General features: G+C 36.4%; 1 protein-coding gene across 7 annotated transcripts in view; it reads left to right on the top strand.

The window, feature by feature from the left end:
• The first annotated feature begins 255 nt into the window (after positions 1-255).
• LOC121599995 overlaps positions 256-19,238 on the top strand; it is a 35,098-nt gene continuing 16,115 nt past the window's right edge. The window contains exons 1-4 of one of the 7 annotated variants that reach the window (XM_041928178.1): positions 256-327; positions 1,194-1,502; positions 10,975-11,034; positions 13,358-13,515. In XM_041928178.1, the coding sequence (XP_041784112.1) occupies positions 1,371-1,502; positions 10,975-11,034; positions 13,358-13,515 (350 nt within the window). In that variant the 5' untranslated portion in view covers positions 256-327; positions 1,194-1,370. Of the gene's footprint in view, positions 648-1,169; positions 1,503-10,974; positions 11,035-13,357; positions 13,516-19,238 lie in introns of all 7 variants that reach the window. The other 6 variants (XM_041928177.1, XM_041928179.1, XM_041928176.1 and 3 more) reach the window with 6 other exon arrangements.

Here is a 19,238-nt window from a genome sequence, read left to right as displayed (position 1 = left end):
TTACCTTCCATTTCTTGGCTGAAACGAAACGGACTAACACTATCAAAAACAGCCAAAAACCGTACCGATAACACAAACCAAATGCCATCAGCGTTGATAATTTGCTGCCAATTTACAATTACATTGACATGTCTATCGTATTCGTCATTAGTGACGTCATGTTTGCTTTTGTCTATGTTTTTGAGATCATTGCATGTGATCTTCACATACTGTAGATGATGTTTTTGAGTGCGTTTGTGTGTATTTCGTGAAGCGAGGATGGAAGAATGATTTTGGCCCAATCTTCGTGTTCAGTGTTGCTTTTGATACGCACCAAAGCACCTCATGGTAATGCACCTTTAAAAGTTTGAAATGAAACATTTATCAAATAAACCTGTGTTAGCTTAATAAGGCTGATTTATTTTTACTATTGTGATTCTTAGAACAAATGGACAGTGAAAAATTAAGTATTAATAATAGAAAAATGTGCAAATAATATAAATTTTGGAGAGTGAGTTATCAGTGCGTTCAAGAACAAGCAGTGTCAGTTTCAATTCCACTCGTGTGCCGATGATAAGCACAGCTATAAAAGACTGCAGTGAATAAAATCGAACCAAATTTGATACCGTTATAACAATAATAAAGCTGAATAAAACAACAAGAATAATGTAGGTAACATATTCCTACGGAACTGTTTCTAGATTATTTTGCACCTTTTTATTACAGTGCAATGAAATCGTTTCGATGTGCTGTTATGGTAATTTTGTCATGGAATGAACAATGAGTGTTGCAATAACTAAGATTTTATCTGTTTATATATCGACATCCAAAACAAAATAGCAATATCCAAAATTCATACTGAACACGAAATAATAACATCTTTTGCACCTGCTTTGTTTTCCATTCAAAGCTCCATCAAGAAAGTGTACGCTAAATTTAATTTGCATTGGAATCTCGAAAGAGCCACGAGGTCAGCCTTGAGGCCAACAAAACTCGAACGTAAATGCTTATTGTATTCCCTTCGCCAAGCTGCAATCGCTTAGAAGTGGTGGCATACGTATATATTCATATTTTCAATCTTTTGTCATCCACACTTTCCACTGCGCGGTCTCTTTTAAAGTACTTCATTGGAGAGGTTTTCCCCTACATAAAGCATCATTACCCAGAGCAGCCTTGTTCTTTTCTTAAAGTTTTTTTAAGCTCTGATTCTTCAGATCATTCCTTATCCTAAGCAGAAGCAGAGCGAAACCACCAAGTTCAAAAGTTTGAAGATAAGCGACCAGCCAACACTCAAACTCGACACTGCAAAGGGTGCATAATCGAATTCAGCTCATCACCATCAGCCGAGAAAGCAGTTCGCTTGAGTTTGTAGTTTTCAGAACTCATCAAAAATGGATCAGTCCTCGGCGGTTGGAGCCACGACAATTTCGTCCTCGTCTCTCTCGACCACCTCCAACGTGCTGACACACGCGCCGGACGCTTCACACAGCAGCGATATGGAGTGCATCGATGAGAATGTGATCGTAAGTGCACGTTTCACTCGCTCGTTGCTACATACCGTTCGTTAAGGGAAGGGGCATGAAAGGGCCAGAATAGGTGGTGAATTGTCTCACAGGTGCATTGTGTTATCAGGGAAAGCAAAAAACCATATTCGTTGGGTCCATCAAGAAAGTGAACAGAAAGCAAACGACTTCCCGTGTGCTCCCGAGAGATCAAAGTGATGAAACGCAAACCATGTGTCAGCTTTTCTCGACTAATGCAAGTGATTCGGACTCCGCTTCTGGTGGAGGGCAAGCTTAACAAGACAGTAGTTCAGCCCTTTTTATCAACTCTTCTCTTTTTGCCCCGCATGTGAAGAATGTTACTCGCTTAGCTCACCTTGGGCAAACTTAGCAAAACCAAACGGTTCTACCTGTTCCGTTACCGGGCTGCAGATTCTCTCCAACGCATGAGGAAGCGACCATTTTCTGAATCAATTTTAAAACAGGCTCTTTGCAGCTGTGCGACCAGGTGCATCGACGCTGAAAGGATAAATAGAACGCTATTCGAAAGAGTCCGGGCATAGTACCAGCTGGCGAAGGAATGCGAGAGATTAGAGTAAGCTGTTTCTTTGCGTTTCCACTCCAAGTAAAGAGCATGCAAAAGCAATCTGTTTATATGGGGAAAATGGAAACATTCTAATCCTCTCAACCTCAACCAACGAAGCAAAGCACTCTCACCTGTGACAAAACTTAAGAGATTCATGCAAAACGCACCTAATGAAATCCGACACACTGTAACTGGAAAGTACAATTCCATATGATCTTTAGTCTCGGGAGAGATTTGAAGTATGCTCGTATGTTGTCAACTTTTTCGTTCTAGTTTAGCTCTCTTTATGAGTACAGTTTTAAATATATAAATACATTTAAGCAGGTTCTTCAACACACGTTATGTAAACAGTCGAAGAATATGATGCTAGTAAAATGCCCTAGTTTGTTTATCCAGTTTCTTAATGGAAAAAATCATTTGAGCAGCCTTTGACTTTTTTGTAACAAAAACTGTTATATGAACCCTCCACTCGTCGTCAACTCAACAGCATAGCTTTCGAAGATACTAAATGTTTTTGCCAACCTTTTGCCAACCCAGTTTGCTAGGCTTCATCAAATCAGCATAATGCACTCTCTATCTGCACTTTTCCCGCGTCGAAACTTGTACGGTTGAGTTGGTTGAAAGTTCAACAGCATAGCACTAGGACACACAGTACTACTATTCGACGAAATCGTTAGCTAAGCTATGTGCCAAGAATCCCAAGTGTATAAGCAGAGCATAAAATCAACCACAAAAACTAATTCTCCATAAATACGGTGCATCATCCAGAAACAATGATTAAGTGTATCAAGGCCTTTAGGGTTTGATTCGCTATGTTGTTTTTAGCTATGGTTCATCCTTTTTTTATTATACCATCAGATTGGGTACAAAATAGAAGTAAAGTAAACTTCTACGTCAATGTAGATGCATACAATTAGTGTATTTAATCTGCACTTTATCTACCAAATGATAGGTTATAATTCTTTGTTGGAACTATGATCAACCACGGTTAACCACATTTGCAGGTTTTATAACATTTCAATAATTTTGATGACAACTAACCGTGCAGCCAGTCGTTTAGAGACAGTTTCACAACGTGAAGCGCGAAAAAATAGCCAAAATCAACATGGCTGAAACATTTCACGCCCAAATGTATGTACCAAGGACTGTGTAGGAATGAGGTCAAGTATTAGCCAAAATCGGATTGGCCATCTTGGATGCCATTTGGCAGCAGAACGCCCTTGAAAATTCATCATTCCCTTAAACATTTACTGTTACTACAGGTAAACATACTCTTCCTGTAAAATGTATGAACCAATTAACATTTTTCTTGCAATAACCAGACCGATTTATCTTTTTTATCACAAATAAAGTTTCAATCGAAAAGGGCTCTTAGATGTCAAACTGTCTGTAACGAACTTTTGGCTACTTGTCAAATCGTTCTATATTACTTGACCTCGTTCCTACGCAGTCATTGGTATGCAGCTGTCATCCTGTATGGTGCGATGATATTCGATGAAATGCCAAAATTTTCACGCTCCCACACATATTGTGAAAATATTCGCCGTGAAACAAATTGGTTGTGTGTGGGCCTGTCATCGAATATCATCGAATGTTATTATGGAATTTGGCTGCACGCTTCACGGTGCGAGGCTATTTCACGGAATGTCTAGTTTCACGGCTGCTTGTTATAAAAATGAGTAAAGAGGTGTTTTACCAATAGGAGAAGGTAGGTTAAGACGGACACGTTAAGTAAACTGGTAAAAATGTAAAGATGTATACAAGCAAAGACCATGGAAATGTGCATACATTATCTTCCACTCATGTTTCATTATAAAATGTGTTGATTTTTTTTAGTTTATATTGGTTTTTGTGTGTGTTTTTTTTTTTTCTTAAATAAAAACATTTTATTTTTTCGTCCAGTTTTGAGATGTTCGGGTTAGACGGACACCTGATATGGGAAAGACGGCACCTTAACACATCCTATTGCTTTCCACGTCCTGGTACATACATAAACCAATTCTAGGCCATAGCAACAATGGTTCATTCAGCCGTGAATTAAGGAATTGTAAGGGCCGCTTGCAATATATCGTAGAAAGCAGCATCTAAAGAATTATTGGAATATCGCGCACTAACAGCTGACGTTGCTCCAGCTTACAAAACAACCGTCTAGAACTTCCTTTTAGGAAATTACTCCTCAAAAAATCCACGACCCCAGTATTTTTTGAAGGACTTGTTAATAGTTCAGGCCATTTTCCACTATGTCAAAACTAAACATTTTGATATTTTCAATCCCACAAAATCTCTTATCTATTCCTGAATGTTGTCGCATCAATCCCTCTTCTTTTTATTGCCTAAAGTTGTCCAAGTCGTGACAAGATATTGATTCATTTCTCGCTTATTTCAATACTTTGTCTAGTTGCTGATTGGTTTATAGCTTCGGAATACCCTTATTTGAGGCATTTGAACAAATCTATTCATCACCAATTGAAATAAGAACTAAAATAAAGCAAAAAATTCGATGTCCATCTTACCCTATGGCAAAGTGTCCGTCTTTCCCGCTTTGGTGTCAGGATGTTTAAACAATCACCATCAAACAATATTTTGTATTGCTTTCATTCTCGTTCTTTCATCGGTTTGTTTTTATTTATAATCACGACACTTCATTCATGTAATAAAACTTCCGAAAATATAAAAAATACAAGTTACAAAGCTAAAGATCCGCAGTAGTCAAATAAGATCCACAATTGTGCGCACGATTGAAAATTTGTTTTGTTCGTGAATTTAACCAATTTTGCATATATTATGCCAAAAATGTTCTCAAATATGTTGTTTTACTTTAAGTTTGGATGCTGCAGAGTGGAATTTTTCAAAAATTACCTTTTTCATGCATTTATGAAAAGTGTCCATCTTACCCGCAGTGTCTGTACCTACCTTACCCTAATAGGCCCACGTCAACTTATAAAAGTAGCTTTTTAAACCTCCCATACCTTTGACATTAACAGCTCTGTCTACACTTTGACCAATTTGAAAAATTTTAAACTAGGGAAGGATCATTCGATCCTCAAAAATTGTGCACATAGCCAAAATCTACATCGAAAAGTCTGCAATCATTGATATTTTTCAATTAAATGGAGGTTCCTAGAGCCCCAAATATGAATATTGACACAGCCACCAAGTTAAAAATGAACTTCATAAGAGACATTATTTTTTTACACAATTTTCGTACACGTTCTGAAACATTACGATGATCTTAAAAGTAATAATGCCGCAACATTTTCCAGCGTTCTTCGAGCGTATACACTAACATATTCGTTCAGAGGAATGATAATGCTAACAAATGTGCCATGAAACCATTGTTCCTAGACTAGAAATAACCGGTAGTTTAAAAGTTTAATCGACTCTTTATTGGACAAAATTCTAGGGGCCTCTCAAATCCACAAACCACTTATGACCCCTCAGTCCGATTATCATTAAACCCACAACTGGACTGAAGCATTAAACACTTGTTTAAATTTAGCGGCTTTGTAATTGATCTGCGTAAGTATGAGACTATGTAAATCAAATATTGTAATAACGTTTACATTTAAAAAAAATGTCTTTTTTTTTCATGGGATTATTTTCACCCACACTAATGAAACGTTATTTTCACTTTCAATAATAGTATTCCAAGGGTCAGCAAACAAAATTTGACACCTCTATCAATCGAGCTCTAATCATTAGCCCTGAGCGACTTGAGGTTCCAATGAATGCTGAATACGAACACCGAGAAAGAAATGGCTACATTGCTGCGTTAACATACATTATTACATACATTAGCTTGGTCGGGAGGTGGATGCAACCGGTCCATCAGTGAAATAGTACCTGGGAAACACGAACAAACATATCAGTCAGCACAAATTGTGTCCACTGGATTCTTCTTCTTTTTTGGCTCAACAACCGTTGTCAGTCAAGAGTGTCTTAATCACTAATGGGGCTTGGAATCCAGTGACGTATTGATTACCCATAGCAGGATAGTCAGTCGTCAGAGTTAAGTCGTTCGAGTTGACGACAGTATCACGCGCCGTCAAGCAATGACACCAAAACTCCATAGCATCATTTCAGGCGAAATTTTGTGGAAATTTCGATATGACATCCAAGTCCACGAATCAACAATTTTATCGCGAAAACGAAGGAGCAACTATAAACATTCAAGGTAGATCTTAAAACGTGGCTACACGCATGTCATCGTCCGCAATGGCAAACATTCCGGATAACTGACAACATATAGCTCGCTAGGTCGAAGATTTATTTTTGAAAGTAAGCTTAAATAATTACCTTTCCAAGGATATTCATGGAAAGAAATTATTTCGCAAAGTTTTGTTTCTTTAGCCAGCCCGAAAAAGTCCTTTTTCATCCAAACGTTAGGTAAATCTATGAAAATCGAGTGGGCTTATGACGTCCGTACGTTTTATTCGAAAACAGGCAAATTGTTACAGCTGGTTGCTTTATTTTGCATTCTTTATAGAATGCTTTGTTAACAACTTATCTACATTTTTCATCAATATACGCGCTTTTGAGAGATTTCCCGGTAGAACTTCAATCGATCGTTAATTAATCCTATTGATTTTTTTTGGGCTATTGAAAACTGCAAACATTCATTATCTAGCCTCAGATCTCCCATATAAAGATTTTTTGTGATACAATAAACATTCGCCAAATTATGAAAAAAATAAACAATTAGATAGTTTTGATGCAGCATTTCAACGAAAATATTTAAACACTCTGACTGGTCCTAATATTGAAATTGTCGTGTATGCCTCTTTTCGTCTTATGCATATATTCCTGCCATATCAATTTGAAAACTTCACATTATGGTAGGAATGGTTGAAAAAGGCAGTATTGGGTGGTGGGGATAGTGGGACATTTCAATGTATAGTATTTTTCGGTGAATTCTGGCATTCTGATAAAATGTATGAATGCACTTCAATAAAATTATTAATACAAATCAATGTGCTACAACTTGAAACAGTTAAATAAACACAATTGTTTGAAGACTGATATCAAAGTATTTGAGTTAAGATGGCCACCACTGTACATTCAAAGGAGTTTATATGGAATAATTAAACAATTGATAGCTGTACTGGATCACGACTTTAGGCTACAAGCAATATTGTACCTCAAAATCGTATTAAATTATCGCTAAACTGTTTTGGCCGAGTCTTGGTAAAAAATAACCCAGATATAAAGCACTGAGATGTCGGATATGATCTGCGTTGAGTCTGAATGACAGTTGAGATTTGTGTCACCACTACTAAAGTCAGACTAAACTAAATACTAGAATAGTTAAATCTTACAATTTCTTATTCCAAAATGATTGGATATGAATATGAAGAACAATTAAAAGAATAAGATTCATGAAAACAACTTCAAGATTACATGACATGTACGAATTTCAAACAAAATATGAAAAATATCCCACGTTGTAACAATATCTCATTTGTCGATGAAATAATTTATCTACACATAAATTCTAGAGAACTTTGCCAATCGATCCTTTGCCGATAAGCACCCATTTTCATTAGGCATCCATTTGCCATTTCCAACGATACCATAGATCGTCATTCTATATCTGAGGTTTCGTTAGGCTAAAAGAAGTCAGCAAACGGGTTTTCACCACCATTTCCAATCACTCTCGGTGCAGATTCCAGTTGACATTTAACTTTTTTTTAAAATAAAATGATACATGAATAAAAAAAACAATCCACAACAGGGCTCCGTTCGTTACCGAGCGGCAGAGCGTCACCCAATTCACCGTCCATCGATCATTCCATTTAACGTTTTGCATTTGCACTAGCAACCGACACGGAGACTGGCATGAGGCCTCTGGTTGGCTGGCATTGATTTATGGGATTTGCAGTGAAATGTGTCTTCTCAATGCATTTATTCCTTACCCTTTTTTTGTTGCTGTTCCCATTTCACACCTTTTGGTAGGAAAATTCCAACGGAGATGAAACTGCAACTACGGTTTCATTGCTCCCTGGATACTCGAAATGGTTATATTATCGAACAAGCATGCCGTTAACATGATGGACATCGGAAGCTGACCACCGATGACATTTGTCGGTGGTTTGACGTTTGTTTATATATCGATACGAATGGGGACACCTTTGGAAAAATGGAGGACTTGTTTAAAAGCATTCGATGGAAATGCATTTTTGAATGTAAAGCTTTTAATCGTAGTTTATCGTAGATATATGTTCCATAGTAAATAACGGTTCAAAATACTTCTTGTAAGTCGTTTATTCATTTATTCGAATTATTTTAAACTACCATTCATCTTACCAATGAGTATGGTTTTGTTGTAACGTTATGATATCACATTTTACTATTAGTAAAACTGTCTAACTTATTGGTTAAATACCTAATATGAAACATAAAATTTTTCAGACATTACACTTTAAACAGATTAATTTTTAAAAAGCTACATTTTGCCACTTTCAAAGTCTTGATTCGACTAGAGCTTTTCTAATTTGATATTAACTTCCACTTTCACTGACCTCACTTTTTTAGGTTTAATAAATATGAAAAGATAGGTTGTTTATGCCTACATTGAATTGCTTATTAATGAATGTGATTGCAAATTTTAAATTTATTTACATACCGTTAGATTAAAAATTAAAACCGTTATGATTCAAAATACGGACAGCTTCAAATTCCGGACACTTTGTATGTTTTTTTGATTTTTTTTCCTATTCAGTCCCTGGCCATACCGGTTTTTAGTTTAAAAAAATTGTTATGATGTTCTAAAATAAATTAAAATTGTGTCTGTCCTATAGTAGACCCTGATGCCACAGAAAATCAATATTTTTAGTTTTGTTTCAAACCGACACCAGTATTTTTTCTTCGATTATTTCTTGTAATCGCACATTGAAATTCATCGCAATCTACACTGGAAGTAGTATTCAATGTGACAAACAGTGTTTTGTCATATGATGCTCTACAATTCGAAGCAAGATATTTTATCTTGTTTTTAATAATGGATAGCCTAAGTAAACTGTGATTAATTGCATGAAAATATATATATTTTTTTGAAAGTGTTAATGAGAAGAAAACAACGATATTTAAAGATGTATGTGACAAATACTTTGATGTATCTGACAAATACCTTATGGGATAGATCGTCAATTCGCGTAGCAGTTCTTTGGTTTTATGCATCTACGAGTACATAAAAAACAGCACCCAAACCCCGTTGTTTTTAAGTCCGACGTTCTGTCAGTCTAGGAGAACTCCTTCACTCAGAATTCAGTGATCAAAACAAAAACTGAGTCAAAAACTAAAAAAGGGGTCGTGTGAATATATAAATTAAAGACCAAATTTCGAGGCTGTCCGGAATTCGAATCAAAATGTCCGTAATTTGAAACATGAACTCGAAACTGTCCGGAATATGAATCAAAATATCGTTGCAATTTTGGAATTTTTAGCAAATTTTCGGGTAAAATTATTGGAAATCTTTATTTTTTCTAAAATGTACAATATTTGCTTCAGTAAAATAAGTTATACAGAGATATGACTGATTTGAATTAAATTAATAAGAAAATATCAAATGTCAAATATGCCTTACGTGTCCGCAATTCGCAGCAATACGGTGTATATGAGTAATTAAAGTAATGATTGAAGTAATGAGTAATTAAAATGATTCTTTGAAAAAATTAAAACAATGCACAGTGGCTATTTGTCGTGATGAAACTTCACAAATAAAAATTATCTTTATGTCAAATTGAATTAAAGAATGAATAATTAAACTTTTTCACCAACTACTTCATATGATATTTTTGCCAATTTTATGGCTAGCGTAGAAATTAAAAATAATCATCTGCATTCTTGCAAATGTTTTGCTTAGCCTACTCAAATATTATTTTGAAAAACTCTGATATAAAAACGGGAAGAATAGATCTACTATACGAAGTATATCACCAAGCGGGTATAAAACAAAGGGAAGGAGAAAAGGAGGAAATACCTTGAGAAGAATATAAATCGTTATCACAGGAAGTGTTATCAATAAAGTTAGAAAAAGCCGTCATTCTCAAAATTCAAAAAATAAATACACGTGAAGTGCTTTTTACATCTCTTGCAACAGCTCCTCAGGTTAAGAGTGTAAGAGACTCTCAGTAGAATTGAAAGCTTACTTAGCCCTTAAAGCTTTTTCTTTTTTACTTCCAAAGTCCCAGACAGTGTAGCACCTTCAAAACAACTTACACCATACCATGAGTGATAATTTTACGTTAAAATCCCTATTGCCAATGCTGCTGCTCTTTGCTGCATGTGCACAATGTTAGAATTTAAATATAAATTGATTTCTGCTGTTCTCCGACCGTGCGTCCAAAATAAAACCATCGAACCCAAGTTTTGGACGTTGGTCGTTTGCCAAGTTTTTATTCTATTGGGAGCTAAAAGTTAGTTACGAACACCGCACTCTGGCGACGATTAGAAAGTTTGGTATAATATGTTTCCCACAGCACGGGAAAAGCGATAGTCTCTTGTGTAATGGTGGTGATCTCGTATGCTTAATGTGGGCGAAAAAGGTGTTAAATGGAGGACACTGCGTAAGTACTATGTTATTCAAATGCGTAATTCAAACATGGTAGAATGTAATAATCGAAAAAAAATGTAACATGGTAGAATACGCGTGAGAAATCAAAAAGCTTTTATTTCAGCAAGAATTTGCTAAAACAAGCGTTGTATAACAATTCAATAACTGGGAAATCACTTTAATCAAAGACGACTTTACAACATATCCATCATGAATTCAAGCTTTTTAGCTATAACTAAACCGAAAAAGCATAGATAGTCTGGTCCATTAATGGAAATCCTACATCGACTATAATTGTTGAGCCAAATATTAAAACCCAATATATATATATACCCAATATTTCACATATATTACAGATTGACGAAATTACCGAAGCTGAGCCTACGTCTGTTACGCTGCGGTTCTGCAAACGTAAGGTAAGCATACCATTTAAATTTTATTTTTTAGCACAGAAATTGAACTAAATTTTTAGGAACTGGATAATTAATTAAAGAATGAAGTGTACAATTCAATACAAACTGTAAAACAGTAGAAAATTTTACTTCGCGGTAACAAAGATGAGCTCCCAAATTTGATAAAGCTCTACCAAATTTCACAGCACTCAAGCAAATGTCTGCCGCGTGCACTACAACACATCTCTTTCTCGACTGCTGCGAGATGCGAATGCGATGCGGATTCCCTTGACTATGGTGACTTGTCACCTTGGCAAGTACTCAACTTGATACAATCCATTGTTAAACCTTTGCAATCTTTGAGCAAACATTTTCTCGTACCGTGTCTACTCTAAGTTGACTGAGCCACATTGCAAACTGCACGCTACACAGCTTGCGTTAGTTCACAACAAACTTTTGATCCACGATGTTTTGGAGAGATTGATTATTGTAGATAGCACCATGAATAGGTCCCTTGTCGTAAAAGATAAAATGATTAAAAATAGTCATTTTAGGTCCCCAGTGGAAGACTTTCAAAAATTTTAAGATTCATAAAAACTCCAATTAGGCAAAATTTTAGGAAGTACATCATATTGATTAGCCGGTCTCATGGTACAGTCGTCAACTCGTACGACTTAACAACATGCCCGTCATGGGTTCAAGCCCCAAATAGACCGTGCCGCCATACGTAAGACTGACTATCCTGCTATGGGAGGAAATCAATATGTCACTGAAAGCCAACCCTATAAGAGGGTTGGCAGGCATCGGTTGTTGAGCCAAAGAAGAAGAAGAAGACATCATATTGATCATTGTAATATTATGGAGTCATAGAACAATTTGGCATATTTTTCATTGAAAAAAGGTTTAAATCTTGTTTCGAAGTACACTGAAATATTGTTGAAATACAATTCTATCAAAATTTAAATTAAAATTTAAACAATCCAGCTATACTTGAATTTCATCTCTAGACAAGAACTAGTCTAGGCAGTAAATAGCCGAATAAAACTCAACTTGCACATAAATAGTTTTATTGTAACTATCTCCGCAGAAAAATATCCATTACAAGTTTCATTCAATTATTCCACAATTCGTTTGTCCTGTGAAGGTGTAGTTTTCGTTCCAGCATAAGCAGTTTAAGCCCTAAATGAACTAAACTTTACTTTGTGTGCAGCTCAACCAAGTCTATCAAATAAAAAATAAAAAATCATTATCCTCGTTCTACAAAGGTATAGTCAGGATACTGCCAACGCAGAACTATGATTTCGGAAAAAGCTTCTTCTGCGCTGGAACAAACGGGATCGTTTGCCAGAAGGAACAACTTCGTTGATAAATCTTACTTGACGTCAAAACAACATCGTTAGTGCTTATGCATCTCCCAACGAAAACTATTCTTAAATGAGGAAAACTTAACCTTACAACTTACAAAATGCCCGTCAGTTTCTTTTAACAAGCTATTTTGTAGTCGTTGAGAGAATACTTCTATTCCGTGATTAATTTATGCCACGTGGCTTAAACAATTGAAAAAAAAACTATTTATAAGACAATAAAACTTACTTTGATATACACTACGACTAAAAACATCGTGTACACACTAAACTATATACATGTGTGTGTGTGTGTGTGTGTGTGTGTGTGTGTGTGTGTGTGTGTGTGTGTGTGTGTGTGTGTGTGTGTGTGTGTGTGTGTGTGTGTGTGTGTGTGTGTGTGTGTGTGTGTGTGTGTGTGTGTGTGTGTGTGTGTGATTTATTTCGAGTTAGTTGAGAAACAATGATAGTGTAATGCAATAATAACATGATTAATAACAAGAGACTATTAACTTTGATAGTTTATTCCTGTTTGATACTATTTTCACTGGCTCGCCTTTCAACTTATCTTTCGATAAGCGGTCTGTTTCAAAATCAATCACATTTTATAAATTTAAACTGAAATATGTTTTGAATAAAAAATATATATATAAAATGAGACGTTGTAAAAATAAACTTCAATGAGATTTCCGATACTCTTAGTGCAGTCAAGAGCAATAATACTATAATTAACTTTTTGTTTTGTGCAGAAGTAACGCTCTTCTCATATTGCCTAAGTAATAATATAAAACATAATTCAAATAGCACAAAATTTAGATAAACCATTTTTTTTTGCAATTAACCTACTTTTCAGATTTGAATTAAGCCGATATTTGCAGTTGATCCTTAATAGACATCCAATAATTGCGTAACGTCAAAAAACAGGAATTTATTAACACATTTTTAACTACATCTGTATTCTATTTTCTAACGATAATTTTTCCACACTATTCCTTCAATATTAGTTTCTTCGTCCATATGTGATAATACTTGCCATTGCTGGACTACGCCCCAGTTCCAGCGATGTTGAATTTCTTGGTCGTTGGGTAGGACATCTACAAACTTTCTTAGTGTTGCTACTACTCATCGTTGGATACATGCTGCAGTTTTTGTGTGGTTTCAGGTAAATATAGAAAAGTAACGATTTCTAACTTCTAAACCTATTTACAACATTTCGTCCCATAGTGCGTATTTGTATGTTACGTATAAGTTAATTGTGCATTCATAGTAAAGCCTTGAAATGGATCGAGAGAGCCGTACTGTACATCGATCATTAAATAAACATAAACATGAAACGTTTATTACCATTAACATATAATTCATAGTATGTGCGAAACAATTCTATTCTAACTAATGAATAATTGGTATAATAATATAAATAATATAAATAATATAAATAATATAAATAATAAATATAAATAACAAATAAATAAATAAATTATAAATGAATTGAATTATTAATATTGAACACATTCCCAAACGTAAAAATATTAGAATACTTCATTAAAAACATTTCCTATTGATTCCTTGCTGACCATTATTTTTTCACCGCGAACAATGCGGGAAATCGTAAGAAAGTGTATTTAATTCATTATTTCAATAGATTATACGGACCGAAATTGACAATAGTTATGAAATTGAATATTCTTTCTTTTGGTGTACATTAAGCCATATTCTGATAAGTATTCAATAAAATGTATCAAAAAACTACTTCTCTGGGGCTCTAACGCGAACTTTACAATGATGCAACGAATGTGTGGCATCCATTGACCACCTGCGGTAAAAAACAAGTCATGATGCGAGTTGGACCATGAAAGAACTTCCAGCCGCCGTCTACGACACGTGTCTGGACAATGCTAGCATTAGAGATAGGTGTGGGTATAAAGTATAAGTTCTCTTCCAGAAAGGACACCAGTCTACAAAAAAAAAAACTATGTTTTTTCTGAAGGGACAACAGCAATAGCTTTCATGTAAATCCTCTCTCAACTAAAAGGGCTGCGAGTCACAGGAGTGACTACATACTACCCAACAAAAGTGTCGTGCCTATTATTCATCTCGTCCGCAAAGGTATCCTTGGCCGTGGGTAACCTGCCTATATGTTGTGTTTATTATTAAAAAACACATTTGCATGCGTTTAATTAATGTTAGAATCACTCTTCAATTACCATTACTCTTCAATTAATTCTTCACCAGTCTGATGACATTTGTTTTATATTAGTGTGATTGTATTTTTTGAAAAGCACATTAATTATCTATTATTCGCAAAATAAACATCACAATACACATTCTTTAATACGTTTGAAACTCTCCCTGCCAAAAAATCACGCTCCGAAAACACGTATTTGCATATATACACATTTTTAATATTCGGTCTAAAATTACCATTTCAAGCATACGCGAGCAAAGAGCGCGTTTGCTTTATTGTAAAATTTACCAAGGATTATACATATTTATGACCCGTGGTGTTTGTGTTAGGACAAGTTTCTAACCAATAAGGCCTTTGTTGTAGTAAATGGACGCACATAGGTAAATGAAAACAGTGGTTGTTTTGTTTGCCTAAATTAACGAATATTGTATGTTCACCTGTGCTGTTGTTGTCATAGAAAATGGCAAATTGCATACCATACGCAGTAAAATCGCTGCCATATTGTAAATGCTTTCATACATAGGCTCGTTCGAGAATGTTATTCAAACTAACCGCCATGTACATGTCCTACGAGCAAAGATAAAATTTTCATATCATACGCCTCATGAACAAGGTCGGCTTACACGGTCTTATGTCATATGATTTTTGCAATGTATTTTCTAATACAAAGAATGAATGATTCAAAAAATGTAGTTCAAATCTTAGTTATTATCGTATTAAATTTTCTGCTAAATTAAATAGTGCCATTATGACAATTACATTCGATTTTGTTCATTTCCATGTTCAAACATCGCAGCTGCAAAATTACATATTAAATTTATGTATTTATGCCATAAAATCTTCCCGTAATTCATTAACTTTTTATTATCGTTATTTAAGAAAACCTTAGCAGAAAGTAAGATGTGCAGCCCATGCTTTATAATTCGCTTCATGTAGGTTACATGCTTGATCTCTATCTCATATTTTCGATGCAAACTAGAAGCTGTTTTAGCACCCTCAATTTTTAACCTCTATAATGACTCGACCTCGCCCGTCTTGTCTTACACTTACACCCTCAACTAACATTTTATCCATACCGACCGCACAATTTTACATTTTTTGGCTCATTTAGTGTCCTATATGCTCAAACCCAACCGTTTACCACTAACGCCCGAACATCGATGGCCCTTGTGCAGGCATTGCATGTCTGCAGGAATTGTGAATTTCACAAGCATAAACTTACCCTCGGTAAGCACTGACGGGCGTGTGCGCCCTGGAAGGGTATAAAACATCCAAACCAGTGCAAGTGTTGGATGTTGCCCACCACCATCAAATGCGCACAGGGAACGGAGGGTTTTTTGTGTGATTAATGTTTGCACTTCTCGCATGCCACACGACACGGGGAGAGTGCAATTTTTCAATGCAACAACGCTACTATCGCAGCACTGGGGTGAGGTAGAGAAAACACATAAACCAAAACCTTCCCTTCCTACCGCCATACCCGACAATCTGTCTTTCCCATCCACCAGCCACTTGTCTCTGCAATGGTTGGATTACAATTTTGTACCCACCATTTTCCTCACACCTGCAAACTCCCCGTGGGTGGGTTAGAATGATCCAATTGGGCGATAGACTGGAAGTAAAAACAAAAAACGAACAAGGCAAGAGGAAAAAAGGCACACCATCCACCGACCAACTCGCTCCGGATAGATAATGAACCATTTCAACTCAATTTCCTCTAATGACCATGATTACGGTGCGGTGGCTTCGCATAAAATTCCATCATCGTGCAAATCTTGCAAAACCATGCTTGCTGCATTACACTGCGCAGTATGTATATGGCAAACAACAACAAAAAAAGTACACCAGCAACTTGCAGCACCACTACTCGGAAAGAATGCATGAAAGTCTCCCGATACCAATTTCCCGCATCATTGTACCGATTCGGGCGGGTGTCCCATTTTTCTACTACGGGCAAGAACATAGAATGAATGGCATGTAGAAACATCATGTCCTGTGCTGGAGCATTGAGTGAAATGTATGGTGAAAAAATCCCGTTTCCTTCTCCATATGCAGGATACCGATTCATTCCGTCCGTCGTTTTTTGTTTCTTTTGTTTTCACTTGGTTTTATGCTCAAAATCTCTGTGTCAACCAACCATTTCGTGATCGGTGTAGAAAAAGAAGCATCTGCTCGTTGTGTCCGAGTTTGCTCGTTCATTCTTCTCTTCTTGTAACGTGTTGGAAATGAATTGGCCGGAACTCTCTTGGCCAAACCTTTAATCATCCCGTCTATTTTCTCCGCTATTATCAAACATCCCAGTGACTATCGAGACGATTGGGTTTTGTTTGAGTAAGCAATTCACAAGCAATCATGTTCGTGTTTCGGACCAAACCCACCTACCCCACCCCACCTACCTCCAAAGCATGCTGGCAAAGGACGTCTGGCAGGGAGAACTTCCAGACACTACAAACCCAAATGGAAATATTGTCCTGCAAATTGCCCCGCAGCTACCGAAACCGAAAGTGCAAGAAACTTTGGAAAACAGATTTCCTCTACCCATCGTGCTGCCCTATTCTGCAGACACAAGAAAGGATGCATTCCAGATGCAGTACAAACAGCAGAACGACAAAAAAATCGACCGCAAATAAAACCAAAAATCTTACGATCATTACGCTTCAGGGGGGTTGTGATCAGCGCAATGTTTGCTTTAAATGTAGGAGAAATGCTTTGGACACGAACAAAAAACCCGCTTATTGTAGCTTGCTTGGGTTGTGAAAATTTGGGTAATTCCTTGGAAAAGCTCTCTTTAGAAATCGACGGGGAGGAACGATTCTCTCATTATTCTTCTTTTTTCCTACTATTTTTGCATATTGCTGTGATTTACAACTTCATCATCATCGTTTCTCGCCCATAATTTTAGTCGTAATTTGTTTTTGCTCTTTTGGCATTTGCAAGTGTACATTTTGGTTTTTGTTTTGTTACCATTCTATTATTTTCTTCTGCATCATAACTTATGTAGCAGTTTTTTTACCGTGCATATAAGCAGTAATAGAGTCAAATCATGTTCAGTGATTGTCAACACGGGAGGCATTTCCCACTTGTACTTACACCGGTTATTAATTTTTCACTTTAGTTTGTTGTTATTTCTTTGTTGTAAACTAATACTTTTACGATGTTTGTTTTTTATTTTATAACTTTGAAAAATATTTTGAAAATGTATAGCTTTTTATATGAAATATCCAATAACAATTTAAGAAACACTGTCATAGCGTACAAAACCCACAATTCGTATCCTCTATTCCTATTCCTCATCAACCTCGTCTATTGGTTTTGGTCTCCCTCGTAGTGGTGCAAATTGGCGCCTCAGTTGCTTAATTTGCTGCAAACATGAAACATCAAAAAGTGGTGGTCGTAAAAGTCACGAACTGTTTGTCCCACAGTCCCTTGTTGCCTTGTTTCAGCACTTCTCCAATGGTTCTCCATGCATTCTAACTTTTCATGGTCCGTACTTTTCGAGCGGACTGCGTCAAACCAGTTTCAGCGGTTTACGAATGTTGCACAGCATAGAATGATGTGATTCGATGTCATCTGTTGTGAGATGGTATTTGGGACAATCGGGTTTTGCTCATTTATGGTCTCCATCATTTCCTCTTATTTTTATTAAATCTTTTTTTTATGTTTTACAGCATTTTCATATCAAACCTTTGTAGAACCATGTTTGGGGTTAGCTGCTCATTCCACTACGTTCCATTTTTCTTAAGTTTCAATCATTTTGTGGCCTCATTTTCACTTACCCGTAACATCCGGGCTTTGGGACTCATGAAGGACTATTTTGCTGCCTATTTTTTCTGTTTGTGTCTCTGTTCTTCCCTCCCGAGTAGAAATGAAACGACCAAAATGAATTTTCAAAAACCTATGTACTTAAGAAACCTGTACAGGCTGAAATGACTACTTCGGTCGTGAAGAAAACGCACAAGCTTCGTTAAACGCACGGTCAGTGGCAGATTTAGGGTGTCGGGGCCCTAAGCGGTAAAAGGAGTTCAGGCCCCTTGTTGGTGTTGAGCGAGGGAGGGCGGGGGGGGGATTCGGTTGGTCGTTAAATTAAAATCAAAGTGATTAGACCATGTATTGAATTGCCTTGTCATAGCTAGTGACGCTTCGTTGTATCCATATAAGGTACTCCTGTTCTCATCAACAAGCAAGTTACGAGAGCGAAGAGGTCTCAAAGACACGTAGAAGTTGCTCTTCTCTAAAAAAACAAAGTCTATTTAATTTTTTTAAATATTTTAGCGATAAATACACATTGGTTAACCTGAAAACGGTATTCGAGCGTCTGTAGGCCAAGCAGAAGGCATCGCGACCGATAACTTAGCATGGTTGTAAGTCCTTCAAATTGATCACATTTAACAGCAAGTCTGGTAAACTTCCGTTGAATTGCTCTATTCTGTTAATCGTCGTAGTGCAGTTCTGGGATCATAGTACCGAGCAGTGCACTACGCACGAGCGCACAAGACAAGTAAACAACGACTTAAGACACAAGACATAACTACATTCACGGAATTGTCGATAGATAAAACCTAGCAACTTGGTTACCTTGCTAACAGTGTTGTCAATATGTAGACAGAAATTGAAACTAGAATCTAGTATAACACCTGATCACAAACTTCCTGACGACAATCTAGCATACTGCCTAGCAACGAATAATTATACTTGATCGT

Source organism: Anopheles merus, chromosome 3L (genome assembly GCF_017562075.2).
Source record: "Anopheles merus strain MAF chromosome 3L, AmerM5.1, whole genome shotgun sequence".
Classification (NCBI taxonomy): Eukaryota; Metazoa; Arthropoda; class Insecta; order Diptera; family Culicidae; genus Anopheles; species Anopheles merus.
This window is presented reverse-complemented; position numbering and strand designations above follow the sequence as displayed.